At 41.7% G+C, this 20,616-nt stretch overlaps 1 protein-coding gene and 1 pseudogene across 2 annotated transcripts in view; both read right to left on the bottom strand.

Annotated features, from left to right (window-relative positions):
- Positions 1-1,509: 1,509 nt before the first annotated feature.
- KIF15 (kinesin family member 15) overlaps positions 1,510-20,616 on the bottom strand; it is a 51,779-nt gene continuing 32,672 nt past the window's right edge. Inside the window, exons 21-35 of one of the 2 annotated variants that reach the window (XM_016141306.2) lie at positions 19,600-19,750; positions 19,307-19,392; positions 18,274-18,343; positions 17,831-17,917; positions 17,132-17,236; positions 15,974-16,096; positions 12,898-13,044; positions 12,171-12,272; positions 11,725-11,889; positions 9,849-9,958; positions 6,709-6,781; positions 5,998-6,035; positions 2,875-3,040; positions 2,302-2,433; positions 1,510-1,986 (exon numbers count right to left, since the gene is read on the bottom strand). In XM_016141306.2, coding sequence (XP_015996792.2) covers positions 1,927-1,986; positions 2,302-2,433; positions 2,875-3,040; positions 5,998-6,035; positions 6,709-6,781; positions 9,849-9,958; positions 11,725-11,889; positions 12,171-12,272; positions 12,898-13,044; positions 15,974-16,096; positions 17,132-17,236; positions 17,831-17,917; positions 18,274-18,343; positions 19,307-19,392; positions 19,600-19,750 — 1,615 coding nt within the window. In that variant the 3' untranslated portion in view covers positions 1,510-1,926. The remainder of the gene's footprint in view (positions 1,987-2,301; positions 2,434-2,874; positions 3,041-5,997; positions 6,036-6,708; positions 6,782-9,848; positions 9,959-11,724; positions 11,890-12,170; positions 12,273-12,897; positions 13,045-15,973; positions 16,097-17,131; positions 17,237-17,830; positions 17,918-18,273; positions 18,344-19,306; positions 19,393-19,599; positions 19,751-20,616) is intronic. The other variant, XM_036218868.1, reaches the window with a different exon arrangement.
- LOC118602561 lies at positions 16,233-16,349 on the bottom strand (annotated as a pseudogene).

Here is a 20,616-nt window from a genome sequence, read left to right as displayed (position 1 = left end):
ACCTCCCTTTCCTTGCTCTGAGTGGTATTATGGGTTGAATTGTGCCTCCTCCCCACCCCCCAATCACAAAGAAAAGGCTACATTGAAGCCTTTATCCCCAGCACTTGTGAATGTGGTCTTATTTCCTTATGTGGAAATAAGGTCATTGCAGATGTAATCAAATTTACATGAGATCATTAGGGCGGGCCCTAATCTAACTAATGTCTTAATGAGAGACAGACAGGGGAAAATGCCACATGACTGTGATTGGAAATCTCCAATGTACAAGACAAGAACTGCCAAAAATTGCTGGCAACATCACAAGCTAAGAGGGGCATGGAACAGATTCTCCGCAGGGGCCCACGGAGAGACCGACCTTGCCAACACCTTGATTTTGGACTTCTAGCCTCCAGAACTGTGAGAGAATGTAATTTCTGTTGTCGTAAGCCGTTCAGTTTGTGGAAGTTTGTTGCAGCGCCCCAGGAAACTCATACAGGTGATAAGGACTCAACCTTCTTTATTACCAGCCTCAATGTCCACCTTCTCCCACCTTCGAGGCAGCAGTGTGAATTTTAGCTCCTTTTTCCTCCCTGACTCTTAGGGAGTTACTACTACTCCTTGAAAGTTCAACTATGCATTAATTTAAAATTGTTTATCTTTAGCTTTACTGAGATATAATTTATAAACCATAAAACTATAACCCATTTTGAGTATTGTTTAATTTTTGGTAAGTTATAGTTCTGTACAAATGTCACCACAAACCAGTTTTAAAACATTCCCACATCGAAAGTTCTCTGGTGCCCATACAGTTGTTTCCACTCCCATCCCCAGCCCCACCACCAAGGATTACTTTCTATCTCTATACTTTTGCCTCTTCTAGATATACCCCACATATGGAATCATATACTATGTGGTCTTTAGGGTCTGGCTTCTTTCACTTAGTATATTTTTCCTTTGAGGTTCATCCATGCTGTAGCATATATCAATCTCTTTTTTTACTGCTGAGTATTATTTACATAATGTGTAAAAGTGTTCGATATTATTGGTCATTAGGAAAATGGGAGTGACATACCAGTGCGCACTCACTGGGACGGCTATAGTAAAAAAACCCGAATAACAAGTGTTGGTGAGGATGAGAAAACCTGGAACACGTGGTGCGGCCAAACAGCGCATTTGGAAAGCAGGCGATGTCTTAAAAAGTTAAACACACGCTTACCAGATGACCCAGCCACTCTACTCCTAGATATCCGCTCGTGATAAGAAACACATGTCAAGGCCAAGACTCATGCTTGAATAACTTATAGGAGCAAAACTCATAATAGCCCCAAATTGCCAACAGCTCAAATGTCCATCTAATGGTGACTAAATGTGGGACATCCATACGATTGAACATTACTCACAATCAAAAGGAACGGAGCACTGACTCACAGAAGTTCCTTGAAAGCAGGGTCTTGTTCGCGTTGCTCAGTGATGACCAGGGCCTGGCATTTATGAGCGGCTCGTTAAGTGAATGTAGCGTGAACAAGTGAATGAATAAAGTAAATCCCTTTATTAGACTATTTTTAGAAGATTTATACATTTTGAAAAATGGCTACAGTCATAAAAAGGTTCATGAGAATACTTAAAGTAGGAATAAAAAAATAATCTATATTAACAAGTTTGCTTTTCATACACCCTGCACAATCAGTCACTAACCTCATTGCAAGTTTTGGAACCACGATATACTGTTAGGGCTTCTGACATAAGACACAAAGGGGATTAGTTAGGATCTAACGAAAAACTAATCTGGCCAACGTCCACTGTAAACATTAGCTACAGGCTTTTATTTTACAAAGGCAAAAGGTTTTCCCAGTATGTACAGCTGATTTAGAGCCTTGGAATGGGGTGGCAGCCTCCAACCAGCAGAGGGCTGACTGCCACGGGACGTGTGTGGATGCAGAACGTTCATCAGAAACTCTTTTTCGTTTCTTTCAAAAATACATTTTCAGCACGCAACTTTTCTTTCTCCTGGTAATTTTTTTAAAAAAAGAAAAAAATTAAGGCTCTAATTCTTACAGGAAGAGTTATTCTTGGCATTCATTAAATTTATATTGCAAATTTAAACTACAATTTTCAATGTGTAAACTACTTAACATTAAACAGGAATCTGATGTTTATGATAACTGACTGAATTATGCCTGGAATAGCAATGACTGGATATTTTTTAATTCAAGAAGTTCCCTGAAGAAAACTGTTAAGTGATTCAATAATTAAATGAAAATTTAATTAAATAATCATTTAAAACCCAGAGTGAGTTTATGCAGAATCATTTTGAGAGTTTACCTCAGCGAGTCTGACATTCTCCTTCTTCAGCCGCACTACGTAATGAATCTTCTGATTTGGGTTTTGGTGACCTACCAACTTTCCATTTTCTTCAGCGAGACGCTCCACCTGCTTCCTTAACATTTCCATCTCCTACAGGTAAATCAATCCAGAGAGGAGAAAATGAGCTGCTCTTATTTTTTTATTTTTATTCACTCACTCACTCACTTACTCATTCATTCACTCATGCATTCAGGCGAGGCAACCCTTGGCTGACATCACAGATTGCAAGGACTTTGTCAGCTTACAATCTCTTATTTATTTTATTTTTTACGCTTACATTCAAGTACTAACCAGATCCAGCCCTGCTTAGCTTCCGAGATCAAACGGGATCGGGCTTGTTCTTATTTTTTTAAATAACAGTACTTCGTGACTTCTAAGAGCACAGGCAGAGACAGCCCAGGCTCGCGGCTTTCGTGACCACACACCTCCCCTGTGCCACAGCAAGTCTGAACCCGGGACACTCATTCACAGACGTAAATCTCATTCTGATCGGTTCTATTAATTCTAACAGAAATAAAGACACAAATGCACCTGGATTGTTCTCTCCTTTTCTTCATATAATTCTTCCAGCTTTGATCTCAGTTGTTCCTTTTCTTGAAACGCTTTAGACTCCAAAGTTCTGGTTCGTTCCACTTCCTCGGTCATTCTAAGGTAGTCTGTCTCTTTGTTGTGGAGCGCGCCCTGGACTTCTTCTAGGCTATAACAATAAACATCACTTTGTGGTATTCCAAAGAAACATTAATTACAAAAGAGAACTCAAATTAGACCTTTTCCAGCTAAGCCCAGAATGCTGACCTGAAAGCATCCCTAGTACTCCGACCCCCCGACAGCCACAGGAACATCACGCGAGCTGCAGATATGCTTTATTTATTGTTGTTTTACCCAAGATTATCATTTTGGCAAACTCTGCAAACCATTTTTTTTAAGTGATGAAAATTTAGAATAGAAACTTTTAGATGCAGCCCCCGTGGAGCAAATGTAGTTTAAGTATTATTACAGTTTGCATGTTTTATTCAGTGCTCCGTATATGAGTAATCATTTCTAATTTCAAAAACCAGTTCTCAGACAGCAAGACACTAGTCATTTCATCAAGGATGTGATATTTAGAATTTACATACTTTATGTAACTATCAATTGAAAAGAAAAATAAGGAAAAAAGGTTACTATGGAATTATGTAGAACGTCACTGATTTTACAAAATGGTTTGGATCTTATAAACTTCCTAAAAGAAACAAATGCTTTTAGTTTCATAATGCACATGCAACAGAATGCTGATTAAATGATGTAATACACAGAATTTAATATACCATTTAAAGCCAATGAATTCTAGGACAGTATTTCCAGACTACATCCCGTGGGAGCTCAGGACAACGGGGAGGAGGGCCCCATGTCTTCCCAAGCCACTTGGAGCTGTTCTGCTTTTGCCTTGCCTTGTGTATTTTGCCTGCTGAAAAGGCTCTGAGGCATGGCAGACACTGCAGGTGCTGACCCAACTGCCAAGCCCCTGCTTCTTCCTTGCTCATGAAAACTTGCTGGGGAAAGCAAGGGAAAGGAGCAGGCCCAGCTTCCATCCAAAGGTTACTAAGTGAAAGTGTAAGCTGAGCGTGGTTCTCTCCGCCCCACTTCCAGATACTGGTTTTCTCAGCTTGCCCAGTGGGTGTGCCACGTCTGGCCAAGGAGAGACAAATGGATTCTTGGGTACTCCTACACACATATGAAAACAATGTTTAAAACTGCTGCTGGAGGCTGGGGCTGATCAAAATACACGTGCCACTTTCTGGAGTGTGCTTCACCCCGTACGTTCGTTCGTTCAAGGCACGATGAGCCACTGAGACTCCTGGTTAGTAGATGATGAGGTAAATTACATAGCTTTTATTCTCTTTACTAGAAGGTCTTGAATGTATATTATTTCTAAAGGAGCTGCAATTCTACAAACTACACAGCTGGATTCTCACAGACCCAGTAAGTAATCCAGATGTTGGTTCTAACTCCACAACTAATGGGCCGGGAGCCAGTCCCTGAGCCGCCATGTGCAGAACAAGCCCTGTGCAACAAATCTTTCACAAGTTGGTTGGTCTTTGTCAGCTGATCATTAAAAAGAATTTCTAATGACATATCACTGTAATTTTTGGCACATTAACTTTGAGTTCAAATGACTGAATGATGGTACTCTAATAATAAACTCCTTTCATTGTCATTTACATACTAGGTGAATAAGATTTTTTAGCATTTATATACATAAAAACAGAAAATGAATAGAGTTGTTACTAATTACTATCTCGTTCCAGAATTAAGTATAACAGAATGAGCTAATTGAAGAAAAAGCATTAAGATAAAATGCATCGGAAAATGCGTTTCTACTCAAATTTTACTAGATAAAATAATTATTTATGAAAACAGAATAAATTTAGGACACTGTGATTAAGAATTGTAATGAACATAATCCAGAACTATATGAATATAGGAAACTTTTACGAATTACTTTTAATTTGTATACACATTTTCACTGCTAAGTTATGTGATAGGGTAATCAAAAAAATTTTTCCAAACAATTCATTAAATTAGTATATAATTTAGCCTGACTATAGAATAGAAACTTGATTTCAAAGAAAAAACCAATAATGTAAAATTTCAGACTTAGGAATTTGTTCATGTATTTTTAAATGAACTTAAGGTAGCAAAGTAGTTTGATACTGTTAAAAGAACACAAGAGTTTGATTTCTAAATGTCACCATTTTCAGTACAGGCATGCCTCGTTTCATTGCAGCTCGCTTTACTGTACTTTCAGAGGTTGCATTTTTTACAAACTGAAGGCAAGACCCTCAACTCACTTTATTGAGATAGTTACTTCGCTACTGTTGTCTAGAACCGAACCTGCGGTACCTGCAAAGTATGCCTGTACGTCCGAACTTCCATCCTTTACATCAATTTAAACTTACAGTTCTATACATAAACTCAACTCCGTAATGTGTCAGAGAGTACAGGTGCTTCGAAATCCTTTTAGGAGGTGTATGTGACAAGTGAAATGTTTGGACCTCTGTGATTGCTAAGGAGTTTCTATTCAGAGTACAGTATCTTCCTGATGTTTTATTATTTTGTTAATACCTACCAGCTTACTTGCTCTGAATGAGACAGAAAATACAAGTCTATCTTGGTCATCAAAGAATGAGGCAGTTTATAAAATTATATAAACTAATATTAAAACTATACAAATAAAATGTCTACAGAAAACACATAAAGATACCCAAGGTCAAGACCAGAAGAAATCAGAGTATTCATCTATTGGTGTCAGGGCCTTGAGGTTTTAAGTCAGAGGAAACTAGAAGCAAAAAAGGAAACCTGGTCAGTTATGTTGTCCTCCATGTCCACGAGGAGAAAACCCATCAGTCCCTCCAGGGAAGCTAAGCTTTTCTTATTTCTTTACTTATTTCTTTATGATATTGGGACTTAATTATTTGTGATTTTGTTCTCAGAATGGCTTCTTGTGCAGAACCCCTTAGCCAAGTGGTATATAGGAAAACAACTTTGTAAACATCTATCATGTTCACAGATTACTGCAGAAGGAAAGAAGTTACCTTGTGGATATAAGTATTTCTTCCCTTAGAGAATAAAAAAAGATCGACAAGAACTTGAATTACAAAATAGCACACTTACTCTGCTTTCATCTTCAGCATTTCTTCAACTAATTTATTCTATAAGATTAAAAAAGAGAGAGAGACATCTTAAGTTCTTAACATTGCTTAAAAAAGAAAAAGATCAAAAGTAACCAGTTCACTCACCCTATAGTAATAAAATCACTTAAACCAACATCCTTTTCCACAATCCCAGCTACACACACATAAAGAGGGTACCTATTTACGAGACTTCATGTACTGTGCCCTCTAAGTTAGGGGTTCCCAACTCCCAAGCCGTGGACTTGGTCTGTGGCCTGTTAGGAACCGGGCTGCACAGCAGGAGGTAAGTGGCAGGCCGGAGAGCAAAGCTTCATCTGTATCTGCAGCCGCTCCCCAGCACCAGCATCACCACCTCAGCTCCACCTCAGATCCTCAGGCATTAGACTTTCATAGGAGCACCGGTCCCTGCTGACACGAAGGTTGGGGAACCTTTGCTCTAAGTCCTCAAATAGGGACTTGGACAACCATCTGATAAGCTGAGCAGCAGGCTTGCCATCTAGGCATTAAGACAAATTCACTCTTAATTCTCAGCTATGTTTAAATACTAATGGCAAATATCTAACGTAACAGTAGAAATAGAGAAAGACAGAAATTTCGATGGCAAATGGTTTCCAAATCATATAACCATAAATAGTTACTATAAAAGCACTTCTCGGACAAGAAAGATTATGTAAAAAAAAAAAAATCATACTTTGGCAAGTCTTTCTTTGCTAATTTCTTCTTGCTCATTCTTCAGCTGTTGATTGTCTGGATGATTCTGTTCACTGCATAGGTTAGGAAGGGAGGGTGGGGAAACACCGTCAAGTATAGTCAAGTATCAATTTCACATCTATCACATGCACCAATGCCAAGCTGTGCAAAGAAAAGCCAACTCGATGGTGAAGTCACGTCAGCAGACTTGATAAACGTGATCGACGTATGGGGATGAAATAAGGCATATTCCCAGAATTCAGGATTCATCCTACACAAGGGTGAGGTGAGTGAAATTGGGAAATCTAATAAAGGCCTGGTTGAAAGTAAAATAAAGTAGAAACTTAGTCAAGAGTGGTACCACCTGAAGGTCAGAAGTGAGCAAAAGGGAGCTGAGAAAGGGCAGTCCAGGAGCTTGGTATGAATGTGACCGGTTGGGAGGGGCATCTTTAGGGGCAGGGACAGTTCCTCAGCTCAGCCTGGCCTACAGAGCCCCCAGCGCGCCCTTTGTTTGGATTTCATAGTCAGCTGGCAATTTTCTGATGACCAAGTACAACGATACCAGGAAGGGGATTCCTTAAGCACCACACATGAATCTCTTCATGGAAAAGGGATGTTCATCCACATACAGAGATCACAGTCCGGGCCGTACATCAGTAACATGTGAATTTGATTAACGTGAGTCCATCTTTGCGGCCTGACCAGGTCGGGATAATAAACTCAGTTTCCATGGGCAGCCCCTAGACCAGGGAGACACCCAACTAGCAGAACCTGCTTGAATGCTGGAGGCTTTTCTGGAAATCTGTCTCTCGCCAGTGAGTAAAAGATCGTTTTCAGAAGGAGAACGGAAGCTAGAGTCATTTCTTAATCTGGCAGCCTAGACAAAATGGCAATGAGACCTCAATGAGGAAAGCACCGAAATCATTAGGCGAGATGCGTTTGTGTGCTCGAATCCAGGGGCGAGCAAACTTTCTTTGTCAAGAACCAGACAGAAAGTACTTTTGCCTTTGGGAACCATATGGTCTTCATCGCAGGTCTTCAGGTTGGTGGCTGTAACACAAAAGCAGCCACAGCAATATTGAAATGAAAGAACATGACCCTGCTTCAGTAACACTTCTTTACCCACCCGGCTGTGGGCTAGGTTCGACTCCACTACAGTTCTCTCCAGCCCTAATCTTCCATGAAGAAGTTCCTGTATGACTTTTCATATAAAGGACATGAGGAACCTTTTTAATTGTGGTTTTATAAATGATCTGGAAACAGTCTATTTTCCATGCTCAAACTAACTTTTGATAAAACACGGTGTACCAAATACAACGCTTCTTTTTACTATGACTGGACATGGGGGTGGAGCATATGGAAACTAGATAAGCAGGCTGTGGACTATCTGCATCAGCATCATCCAGAAGGGAAAGTGAAAGCCCCAGAAGAGGATGCTACTGAAATGAGCATCTCCGATGCTGTCTAAAACTTGAAGAGAACCATGCAGAAATACAGTCATGCACCGCTTAATGACGGGGGTATGTTCTAAGAAATGAGTCATCATTATGCAATTTTGTCATTGTGCAAAAAAAAAAAAAAAAAAGATCACAAGTAACCAGTCGCATCACAGAGTGCGGTCACACACACCCAGATGGCACGGCCTGCTCCACACCGAGGCTCTGTGGCAGAGCCTCTTTCCCCCGGGCTATAAGCCTGTCCAGCATGTGACTGCAAAAAACACGAGAGTAAATCAAGCACGCGAGAAGGATGCAAACAAGAACGATAAACATGAGCTGTATGAGGCTGCTGCCTGCGTAACGCAGCATCCTGTTTCACAGCAAACGTTTTTTTAAATAAGTAGAAAGAGTACGCTCTAAAATAACGTTAAAAAGTGTAACGTAATACATTCACTGGTACCATGGTCATTTATTGTCATTATCAAGTATCACGCACCATGCATAACGGTCTGGGCCACACTTCCCTACGACCGGCAGGCAGCGCAGCGGGTTCTTACCCGGCACCGCCACCCACCCGCCCACGTGCGTTGCCCCGCGCGCCCATGTGACAACGGCCGGGACCCGCGCTGCTCACGCGGTCCGGTCTGTCGTGTGCGGTCTGACGCCGGCCAGAGCGTCGCCATGCCGCGCACGGCTGCAGGCTGTCACCGTCACCACCCTCGGATGTCTGCTGTCTCACTTAGGTCGTGGACGGTGACACCTCAGGGCTGCTTCTGGACAGGAATGGGGAGCTGCAGGGTGGGACGGCGCCTGTCCAAGACCTTCTGCAACACAGGAATAGCGGACGCCCCCGATCTGGGAGGCTGAATTCAGAAGGGTCTCCATCCCAGAGACCCGCTGTGATTCACTTCACCTTGCTGCGTAATTTTACAGGCCACCCTTGGCACCAGTCTCTCATGCAGACAGCCGACAGGCAGGATCAGGCTTCTCCCTTGTACACTTCCTGCCATTTGCTGAGTGGCTGCCGTCTGCCAGCGCTGTGAGCAGCACCTGACACACGTCACGCCTGGTCTGTAGAACACTTGGAAGAGAACTGTCATTCTCTTCATTTTATTGCTAAGGAAACTGAGGCACTAAGAGGTTAAAAATGTGTCCAAGGTCACACAACTTTAGAGTGTCAGAGATAGGGGATAGCCTGGGTATACTTGTCCCTGTCACTATGCTATGCTGTGGGCAAATACAACCCAAATACTGCCTTAGCTGAAGCCCCCCCACCACACACACACACACCCCAAGCCCGAGGGAAGGCTGCTCTGGGAAGGTTCTGCCCAGAAGCCTTCCCTGGACCACGAATCATGAAACAAAACCAACTGGCAGGAAATTCTCCCTTTTTCTGTAGGACCTCTGCAACCTTATCTTGTTGCCCGATTTGCCCCCCTTTCTTCTTTTTAAGTAGAAGTAAGCAGTTTGGTTCAAGTACTTCACATGCCTGAAATTCATTTCAATAGCTCTACAGTAATGCAAAGTTTAACGGAGTGGGCAGGATCATGAATGCCATACTCTTCCGCTCCATAACAAGCAACACCCTCATCAGATCTGATTCAAAAACAACCGATGGAAACCAGTATGTAGTCCAACCTTGTTCACTGAGCTCCGCCCAGGCGAGCCGAGAGTGAGCCCAGAGTGGGTGGCTCTTTCTCACCTGCTGTCCTTTCGTCTTTTAAAATCATCCAGTTGACCCTGCAGGAGCCAGTTTTTCTCTCTTAACTCCTCAGCTTCCAGGCGTAGGTTTTCCATTTCATTCAACTGCTCCTAAAAACACAACAAATCACATTTTTTTCAGAAAACACATGATGGTAGTTGTTATTCTGCTCCCCAAGACCACGACTGAGACCGGTATTCCTCTTTGAAGCTCCCCCTCTGCACAGAACACTGCACTGGATAACGCTATGACAAGCTGTGGGGGGCCTGGAACTGTGAGCCATTCTCATACCCACGGTGCCTTAAACACAGACTCTTATCAGTATCATGTAATTCATCGGAATTCCTTCATGAGAAAAGATGACAGAAAGTCTCTACTCTGATGAATGTTCTACTTGATTCTATTTAATAGAGTCTAACTTATATACGAACTGGACTCTACCTTGAAATCATGAGTGTGACCCTCTTGAAGAAACAACTACTTGTCTGCAGAGAGTGTCCTTTTTCACTTCTACTCATCTACTGTTTGATTTCTTCTAACCTGACCCCGTTTCTTCTAAGTGCCGCGATCATGCCAGTCTGGATAATGGCCCCCGTCTGAGACAGCAGCACACTGAGGGCTGCCCTAAATAAAAAGGGCACGAATGATCCTTCCACGAGAAACAAAGCTTGAGAGAGACACTACATGTACTCCATGCCACTTGGTCACGGCAAGCTAGTTTGGTTCCTAAACAACAACTCACTGGGAAGCAATGATCTTACGGGCTAAACGCTACCTTCCTGGAGTGTCACACCCCCTTCCCCCTCAACACACATCTACTCGTCACCTACCCAGGCGTTCCTCCACACACCTCCCACCCCTCGGTGGTACTCAGACACACTCTCCCCTCACACAGACACCATACCCCCAAGGACCTGGGTGAAAAACACTATAAGAACACTTGAAAGAATGGCAAACAAGAGAAAAGTATTTATAACTATTATAGAAGCAAATTTAAAACATAAAGAATGCCTCCAAATCATTAAAAGTCCAATAATAGAAAAATGGGTGAAGATCACAGTTCATAAAAACAGAGGAACACAAGATGCTCAATCTTAATCCTTCTAAGAAAATATAAACTTGAAAATACAATGAAATAACATGCTTTAGCTATTAAATTGGCAAAGATCTAAAAGTCAGACAAATGATGAGGAGCTGGTGCAGCCTATGTGATGGCATCATTATTGCAGAAATGTTACAAAAATTAGACTGGTGAGAAACCAAACAGCACTCGGAGAGCTGGAGAATTCAGGTTTATTACGCTGGCGGTCCCAGAAGAGCTAGTGTTCTGAAGATCTGGGCCCCGAGCTCAGGGGCAGCTTTGCTTTTGTAGAGCTTAGCTGGCATGGGCCGATTGGTTAACTTGTCCTCAGCCTATTACAAAGCACACGAGTTGCTATGGGTTGCAGGAACTTGTATTTGTTATTTAGACAGAACAAGCTAAAGATAGAATGAGTCTTTAGTTAATTTCAAGGTCACCCTGCCCTATGGCCTATGAGGCAAGTACATCTACAGAAGCAGAACAAAGAGTTGATTATAAGGTTAGCCTTTTAAGTGAAAATTCCTCTTCACTATCATACAAAAATCTAAGGGGCAGAGAGACAATGATCACAGACTGTTACATATGCACTGAAAAGCTCTAAACAGACAAAGAAACTGGCTATGCTGGGAGCCTCCAGGGACTGCGGCCCAGGCAGCCTGGGGTCAGGGCTGAGAGGAACACTTTGCTCTGTTCACTCTTAATTCTGTGCCTTCTGAATTTTGTATCTTCAGGAACCATAAAGGATACTACTTATTTTTAAAACCTTCAATTTATTGAAAAAAATTACCCAGTTACCTTCATTCTGAAGATCTCGGCATTTTTGACTTCTCTGTCTTCACTCAGCTTTGTTACGAGGTACTGCAAAGAAATCTTAGAGGCGCGTCCATCTTCTATCTCTTGTTCTTGTGATTCCAGGAGTTTTGCCAAATGTGTTTGAAAATGAGGTGGTGTTTTAGGACTCTAAAGTAAAATCAAATTCACCCAAATACCTGAATAAGTGAATGTTATACAGATAAAAATGTATATGCCAAGCATATAAAAAAAACTCAGGCTGTTAAGCTTGTTATTCTTTTGTCCAAGTAAAACATAAAACACTGATACCTTTAAATCAAGCAAAAAGCAAAAAATCATGTTAGTAAAAATCTTCTTCTATAAAAAGACAAAATTTCAGTAACTTCCAGACCTTTATCACTCACAAAACTGTTTATTCCTCCTGAAACGCACATTTTTCTGAAAAGTACCTGGGGATACTTGGCAGCAGAATCCATCACATGCTCGAGTTGCCTCATTTTGAAGTTATACTCATTCTTTTTCTGTTCTACTTCCTCTTTCTTTTGGTTTAGCTGGGAAAATCAACAGATATAAGGTTATAAGTTAGAAAATAATATGGGGCACATGGTCCAGTTAGAATAGCCCATCTTCCCCAGGTATGCGGAAACAGGCTTTTTACATTTTTTGATTTGATTAATACTTTGAAAAGTAGTAAGATATTTTAAAAAACAAACAAAACAAACAAAAACCACAACAATTTTTAAAATAACGTATTGTAAAATCTGGGGCTGCTACTATATCCCTCATCTCTTTTTCTCACCAATTTATTTACACTTTTCAAAAGAAACTTTTTTTTAAGCTTCACGAATGATCAAAGGGTCATTTTAGGAAAAACGCCAAATACAAAACAACAGCAGCTAAAGGGAGGATGAAAATCAGCCGTAACCTTACCACGGTGGTTTAGAACCTGCTGGCACGCGTCAGGGGTGGAGGGCGGGCAGGCAGAGAGCCAAGCAAGTCTGAAGCCACGGGAGCAGCCAGGTCGGAAAGAGCCCACGGAGCAGCTGCCCGCCTACCTAAGTGCCCCGTTAGCACACCTTTCTGTATGTGGAGAATCAGCGGAGGTGGGGCCCTCAGCCGCCACGCCGCCCTCCTCCGCAGCCCCCATCCTGCGCGGCAGCGCCTCCTGCCTCTCACCTGGTGCTGAAGCTCCTGGATGAGGGCCTCCTTGCGGGTCAGCTCCTCCTGGGCCGACTGCAGGAGCCCCGAGTGCTTCTTCGCGGCCTCGGTGAGCATGTTCAGCTGCTCCGTAGCATGAGTCAGGTCCTCACAGAGCATGTCCCTCTGTTAGGAGACCATCCCCACAAAAGAAGAAATTCTTAATCGCGGTATGCCAATAAGGATTTGCATGCAAATCACGACTGTGTGATTTTTAAAAGATTAAGAAAATTTTAAATGAGAATTTTTTTCCTTTTTTTACTTGTGTGTGGTGATGCAGTCCAGGACAAACCGAGCAGTTAATATTAGTGAACAGGCCTAGAGACGAATGTTACAGTACATTCATACGGGTGTCCAGTTGAGGTTTTACTGCACTCTGCTCCCCCTTTTCCCTCATGCTCGGGACCCCAAAGCTGAGCTGTCTTTCCTCAGGAGCACTGAGGTCTGAGTCTCTAGCATGCCAGTTGCATCACCAATGGACTCTAGCCCTATATACACTGGAAGGTACCTAACTGTACAGATGAGTACTCCTCGGCTAGCTGGGGAGGGGCTGGGCAGTTCACCCGGCTGTGACGCAATGTCATTGGACATCAAAGTTTCAGGGGAGTGACTTGACGGAAAGTGGCAGAGAGAATTCTAAGTCCTGCAGTTGGCAAATGTAACTTCTACATTTGCAGTGTATACGATCCCTATCAAATTAGTGCAAAATCTGCTTGCCCTAAACTTCCAGATGTGCATGTATAAATGTACATATGTAATAATGTATATAATTATATATATGATACATATATTACATATACATCATAGACACGATAATAATATGTAGGTGTGTCTATGTGTGTGTATATACACACACACACACATACATATATATACTCGATATATCACTAATATTTTTCCACATGTTCACTCTTTTAATATATTTCCATTGGGTGGGCTCTATTTCATCTTATGGATGAACTACAACTTAATCCATCACTAAATATCTTGGTTGGTTTGAATTTTTCACTATTATATGTATTTTATTCTCGTTTCTATATTATTACTTTAAGTTAAAGTTTTAAATGTGCAAACTCAAAGCATACGCAAACATTTTAAAGCCATGTGTTACCAGACCACCCCAAAGGCTAACCTCAAACTTCACCAGAGGTGTGAGTAATCACCCTCCTCTGTACATCTTCCCCGAGTCTTAACAGTTACCAGTTGTAAGATCAAAAGGCAGTTCTTATTTTAATTTACATTTTTTTGACTTCAGAGGTTTCTGGGCCACTACACGTCTCCTCAGGGGAACTAGTCATGAGCCTCCCATGCCCATGTTCCATGAGGAATGCCTGTCATTTCTTGAGTCTTCTGACTCGTAAGAGCTCAGGCGATGGTCCCTTTGTCATCAGTTGTAAATATTTCCCCCCAGTCTATCGTTAGTCTTATTTTTGTTTCTAATATTGTATAATCTTCCCTTATGGTTTCTGGCCTTAATATCAAGGTTTTTTGCAAAGGGCCATCTGATCTCAAGACTAAATATGTATTCATACTTTCTAATACTTCCATGACTTCATCACTTATACAGAACTCTAATCCATCTAGAACATCTTTTGGTTTTAGTGAGACTCTAACCATATCTTTTCAAATGTGTCAATTTGGAAACCCATTTATTGAATCAATCTATCCTCTCTTCACTGCTGTGAAATCCCCGGTTTCCCAGGATACTGATGCCTTTGTGTGCTCCTCGCTCTATCTGTGGATGTTCAACGCTGGTGCAGGGACCTCTGCCTACGGCGGAATTGTTGCCTCTACTTTGAGACATGACAAGTGAGGCACAGAGAGAAGTGAAACTTTCACAAGATCACACACAGCAGAATTCAGACTCCTAGGCAGTCTGGCCCCTGGATTGTGCCCTTCCACTCTGGCCGCTTCCTCCCATCATGGCATGCATCCAACTGGACCAAACACTGTCGACTGTTCTGAGACGCTTCTCAACTCAGTCTCACTCCACAGCCCCACCAGCACTTCCTGGTTCAGACCTTATCACCTTCTCCTGGGGCTCAGAGTCTATGCAGTCCGGGTTCCCTCAGAGGTACAGGTGATGCCCTTCCAGACCCTTCACCAAGCAGACACAGCTCTCACACCTCGAGCTGGTCACAGCTAATTGTTCCCCTTGCAGGGGATGCTCAACAAACATTCACAGCTACCAAGCTTCCCTCCCTGTCAAGGTCTTGCACAACTACTATCTCCTCTGGGAAGCTCTCTGGAATTCTCCAAGCATAATTACTCCCCTCTCTCCCTTCTCTGTGCTCCCAGGTCATTTAGTACATAATCCATCCATCTCTTACACTAGACCGCATGCTTTGAGGTGAGCAGCAGTGTTTCAATCATCCTTCCATTCCCATCTGCCAAGCCAGGCACGGCGTGTGTGGTAGATAGGTTCAATAAATATTTGTTGAATTTGTTTCATGGGTAGCACAGTTTAGCAAGAAAACTTCATTTCTCAAGGAAGTGCAGAGTAGTATATGCACAGTGGGTTACCATCTGTGTGAAAAAAAGAAAGCTAAGTATATTTAGGATTTACCTAAAATATTTCTGGAAAGATACACAAGAGGGAATGTATATGGCTTTATACGCTTTGAATTGTGAACCATGTGACAGTACTGCCTAATTTTTAAAAAGATAAATTCACATCGATAACAAAAAAATTGAAACTTGCTTTAGCTGAAACACAGGCGGCGACCCTGAGGTTGACCTACGGGCCAGCCCCTTCTTTGCTCCCTGCTGCTACCACTATCTCCAAGTGCACGGTCTGCACTGCACGCTGCGCCCCCTTCGGAAGAGGGTTGGCTGCAGGACCCTGCCGAGCTGTGAGCACAAACGAGTGAAAATAAACCAACCGAATGAAATACAACATTAGTGTTATCTATTAATTGTCTAACTACCACAGGGAAAATGTCTAATTATGACTTATTCCTTTAAAACACTCTCTATTTATTAAGAACCTCCGTACACACACACACACATATTGACAAGTAAGAGCAAAAAAAAGTCATGAGGTGGTGAGCGTTACCTCTATGTCTTCGGAGATTATTCTCAGTCTAAGGGTTTCTTTCAGATCCAGAATCTCCACTTCCTGTCTCTTGATCAACACTTGGCTCTCTTCTTTGTCAGCCAAAGCAGAGCTGTATTTGCACTGCAAGAAAAAAGTTACGAAACAAGAGGCATCTGTTTTATTGCCTGTATTTTTATTTATTATTTTAGGCAGGGCAACCCTCGGTCGACCTCACAGATTGCAAGGACCTTGTCGGCTTACACTCTCTTATTTTTTATGCCTACAGCACCTGGTCTTCCAAAGTGGTCTCCCATCCAAGTAAACTAGGTCCGACCCTGCTTAGCTTCCGAGATCAGATGGGATCGGGCTTGTTCAGGGTAGCATGGCTACAGCCTATTACCTCTATTTTTAGATTAAAATAACTATGAGTGTGAGTTTCAAAGTGATAGCCAGATTAACACAAATTAATTCAATAACTACTTGTTGAATGAAGGTATAGAAGAATAAGTGCATGAATGGCAAAAAGGAGTGGGAAAGTCCCACAGGTATCAGTGAAAAAATATTCATTTTTTCCATCTTTATCAGCAGACTGCCTTCAGAAGTAAAGGTGGAGTGCAGCGAGCTCCCTTTGGAGCGGAGTGGGGAACCTGGCCAGTAATCTTCACATTGACCCAAGGCAAGGAGAATGCAGCAACATTTAATTTAGATGCATGCAGGAGAAAGGAGTAGTTACTTTAGGAAATACTGAAGTCCAGTAGTAGAACAACAAACTCACTTTCTATGTAATAAATATCTCTGAACTCAACTAAGATGCGTTACTTTTCTTCTTGAAACAGTTAAGGAACACGATACCCTTCACTATCCAGGCAACACCCGGCCTGTTTCTGCGTTCGTTCGGATCGGCAGTTCCCCGTGGTACACAGAGAACACTGTTCCACGTGCCCTGAAATCCGAGCGGTGCGCAGCCGGCACAGCCTCCCAGGGACACGGCCACACGTGGCCACAGGAAAGGCTCTGCTGGGTCTGTGAACACAGGCCCTGCCGAGCTGTGACCAGTATTCCCACATCTGTTTGCCAACACTCTTTCTTCTGGTGAAGCATCTGTCGGCCTCTCAAGGAGCCTTATCGGGTGTGCCTCACGCTCAAATTTAGTATCTTGCTGGTGGCAGAACTTACATTGATGTCCTTCAGTTCTTGCTTCAGGGCGTCTATGGCTTCTGTCTTCTCACAGATGGATGTCCTCAGCTCCTGGATCTGGCCCATGAGGTCAGCTACAACTTCCTGACGAGGACACAAACAATGTCTTCACACCCAATGGCATCAAGGAGGCCATTTTTACATGACAGACTGTTTACCTTTCCTAATAACAACAGAAGTCAGTTTTATCTTAGCAAAATATCTCACATTACATTAACATCATTAATTTATATTTTAGTGGCTTTATACTATATTATTTAATCACTTGCTTTGGTTTTACAAATGAATAAGAGCTAAACATAAATAAGATTTATACCTAATTTTATATTTGAACATACATATTATATTATTCTAGTTAAAGTCAACACCAAGGATTTGAGAATTTGTACATGGGACTCAGAATCAACAAGAAATGGTCACGCTAATGGCATCCTAGTTAAAAGCAGCAGGTTGTGTTTTAGAGACATGGCCATCAAGACAGATCAAACAGTTTGCACTTGAAGTTACATGGAAAATTAACTTAAATGAAAGAACTCATCCTCTAGCGACCTTGGAAGATGAACAAGGCCTAAGTGCACACAGAAATGCTAGCTATCGGTACCCTGGGGGCAGGAGACTGGCAGGTTAAAGCAGTATTTATAAAAGAAATAGAGGGATGAAGCTTCGACCTCTGCCTACCTTGTCAGCATCTCTAGATCTCTCCAGAGAACTGATAACTTTTTCAGTAGCAGACAAACTCTCTTCTAGTTTCTGTACTTTTGTCATCTATGGGGGAAAAAAATGTATATTTTTAGAAAAAGGAATTAAATCACATACCCTTTAAAAAAAGGTTGAAATAGACTTTCATATTGTACAGTGTACACTAGGAATAATACTTGAAAATGATGTTGGGTTAAAAGACAAGGATTTCGTGGTCTCTATTAGGAGACCACCAACAATTTACGATAAAAGCCATCTTGGACTTAGAAAAATAAGAACTAAAAGATAATACAACTGACTAAACTTCCATCTTTTTATTACCAATTTTCCACATCTGAAAGCTGAAGCAGTTGTTACATTAAACTACTTTAGACATCAGAAAAATTTACAAACTTCAAATTTTAGAGTATAGGACAATTTACCTGCTGCTCACACTTGGCCATCTCTCTCTGTTTCTCCTGACGGACAGCCTCGAGAACATCTAAAATTTCTCTGAAAGAGAAGAATTATCTTTTACTCATGACCTCATTCAACAGAAACAGGGACCGAGTCTGTTTGTGCAGAGGAGATTCAGTGCAACGCGACTAAACTCCATTAGGCGCACACCTAGTGTTGGGCGTTGTAATCCAGTACAAGTCAGAAACTACTAAATGAGAACCCGTTTTTGTGCCACGGGTTTAATTTTCTTCAGAAAACTTAGGACTCCCTAACATAACATACACCATATAGTGTTTGTTTATTACCTAGCTTTCTGTGCTAGAAATGTAAAACTCATGAGGACGGACAGGGATATTTTGGTCACTGTCTTATTTCTAAATGTTCTGGCATTTGCCAGAATACTGCCTGGCTTGTTAGATATCACTAAGTATTTGAATGAATTATTAAATAGTAACTGTGTTTCCTAACTAGATATATGTCTCCACCACTGTGTATCAGGGCCTAGAAAAAATCTGTCTCATAGTATGAACGCTACAAGTATCTACTGATAAACAAATATATATTCTCATTCGAGTAATAATCATCCAATAATCATCTGGGTTGGCTGAGGCTAAGAGACTGACAGAGATCACCAAGAAAAAGAACTTGGAAAGAAAGGGAAGAAAGACAGTGGCATTTATATTAAGAAACAGGAGAAAAAAAAGAGCAGCTAGAAAAATAGTAGAGACAGAAATAAAAATCAATCCCCATCTACCAATAATAAATACTGTGATTTATTAATAGAAGGTCCTGAGTTCTGATCACCACCATTCATTTAAAAAGTACCATAGCTAGTTATTGAATATTTTAAAAAATTAAGTTCCTCTATATAGCCATTTATATAAAGAAATCTGATACTCATATTTTGGAATGCTTTAAAAAAATAACTTTACAGGGTATTATCAATTAAAACAAGCTAAAGAACGTGGTAGTAAATTATATTCTAGTCAACTAATGGAAAAGGTAAATAGCACTCACTTAGAACTGTTTTCTTTATCTTCTTCAAATTGTAATAATAATTTATTATTGCGTTCTTTTTCTGCCTCAAAAAGCTCCACCAAATTCTAAAAGACAACGTGACATTAGATTTTAAGTAACTGTTACTAGCAACGTGTAGTCAACAAACACACCGAGTGTCTTCTGTGTGGCTGGCCCACGGGCCGGGCCAGTCTAAAAAGTCAGGAGGTCAAAGCAGGGCTTGCCCTGCACGCCCCCAAACAGTCACACATCCAGGACAAATTCACGAATAACCAATACCCTTCTTAACTTACATTCAGATCAGATTTCAGAGTTTCGTTTTCTTTTTTGCAGTTTTGGAGGTTTTTTGAAAGTTGGTCAATTTCAAACTTCATTACTTCTTGTAAGTTTTCATAGGAATCCTGTAGGCAGGCTTTGCTCTCAAGAAGCTTTTCATTTTCTAATCTTTATCAGGAAAACATTTTTACAATGGTAAATATAAACATTAAACGTAGCTCTGCTAGTCAGGTCATCTGCAGTTCAGTTTATCCCATCGACTGACCATTCCCAACCTGCAGAGGTCCTGGCTGATGTAAAGCTCCTCGCGAACTTACGTAAAACGTCCGTGACCCGCAAAATTATGAGACGGACTGGACCACGGCACAGTGTGATGGGGGCAGAAAAGACAGGGTGTGAGCCTGCAGCCATCTTCTTCCTCATTTTGTCTCCCACGGTTTCGACCAGACAAGCTTCACTGACTGGCGGTTTAGAGCGATGGGACTCATTCAGGGGGTTCTCGACCTGACCCTCACGCAACCTAGGGACCGGCCATCAGTTTAGCTTTGTTGACAGCTCAATTCTATCCGTTAATCACAGTCTCCACTCTAGGAAGGTTTCCTAAGATGGCAAATGTGGCTTTGATCTGAGCAACAGAGTAAACTCCCTCTGGGTAAATCTATTTTTTCATTCAATTATTAGTTACTACTTTTCGTCCTCTTGCTCTGCTCCCCAACATGCTGTGACATGCTCAAACATCCAGAGCTCAGCCAAGAAGCAGTAAACAATGAACCTGACCTGTGGACCATCCAAAACAGATGTCTTGGCTTCTATACAGATTACTAGACACGGGTCTGTTTCACTGACTGAAAGCAGAGCGGAAGCAGCAAATTACAAAGTGCTGTAAGTCAGTTGCTAAAGATAGATGTATAGACAATAGAGAGCGGGAACATATGCATTTATGACACAGACTGTATATATAAAGCAGGCGGAATAATCGAAGAAACACAGGGTGTTGTGCACGGAGAGCCACAATGGAGTAGAAGCAGCCCAAT

Source organism: Rousettus aegyptiacus, unplaced genomic scaffold, assembly GCF_014176215.1.
Source record: "Rousettus aegyptiacus isolate mRouAeg1 unplaced genomic scaffold, mRouAeg1.p scaffold_m13_p_4, whole genome shotgun sequence".
Taxonomy (NCBI): domain Eukaryota; kingdom Metazoa; phylum Chordata; class Mammalia; order Chiroptera; family Pteropodidae; genus Rousettus; species Rousettus aegyptiacus.
The sequence above is the reverse complement of the archived record's forward strand: the minus strand, read 5'-3'. Positions and strand labels throughout refer to the sequence as shown.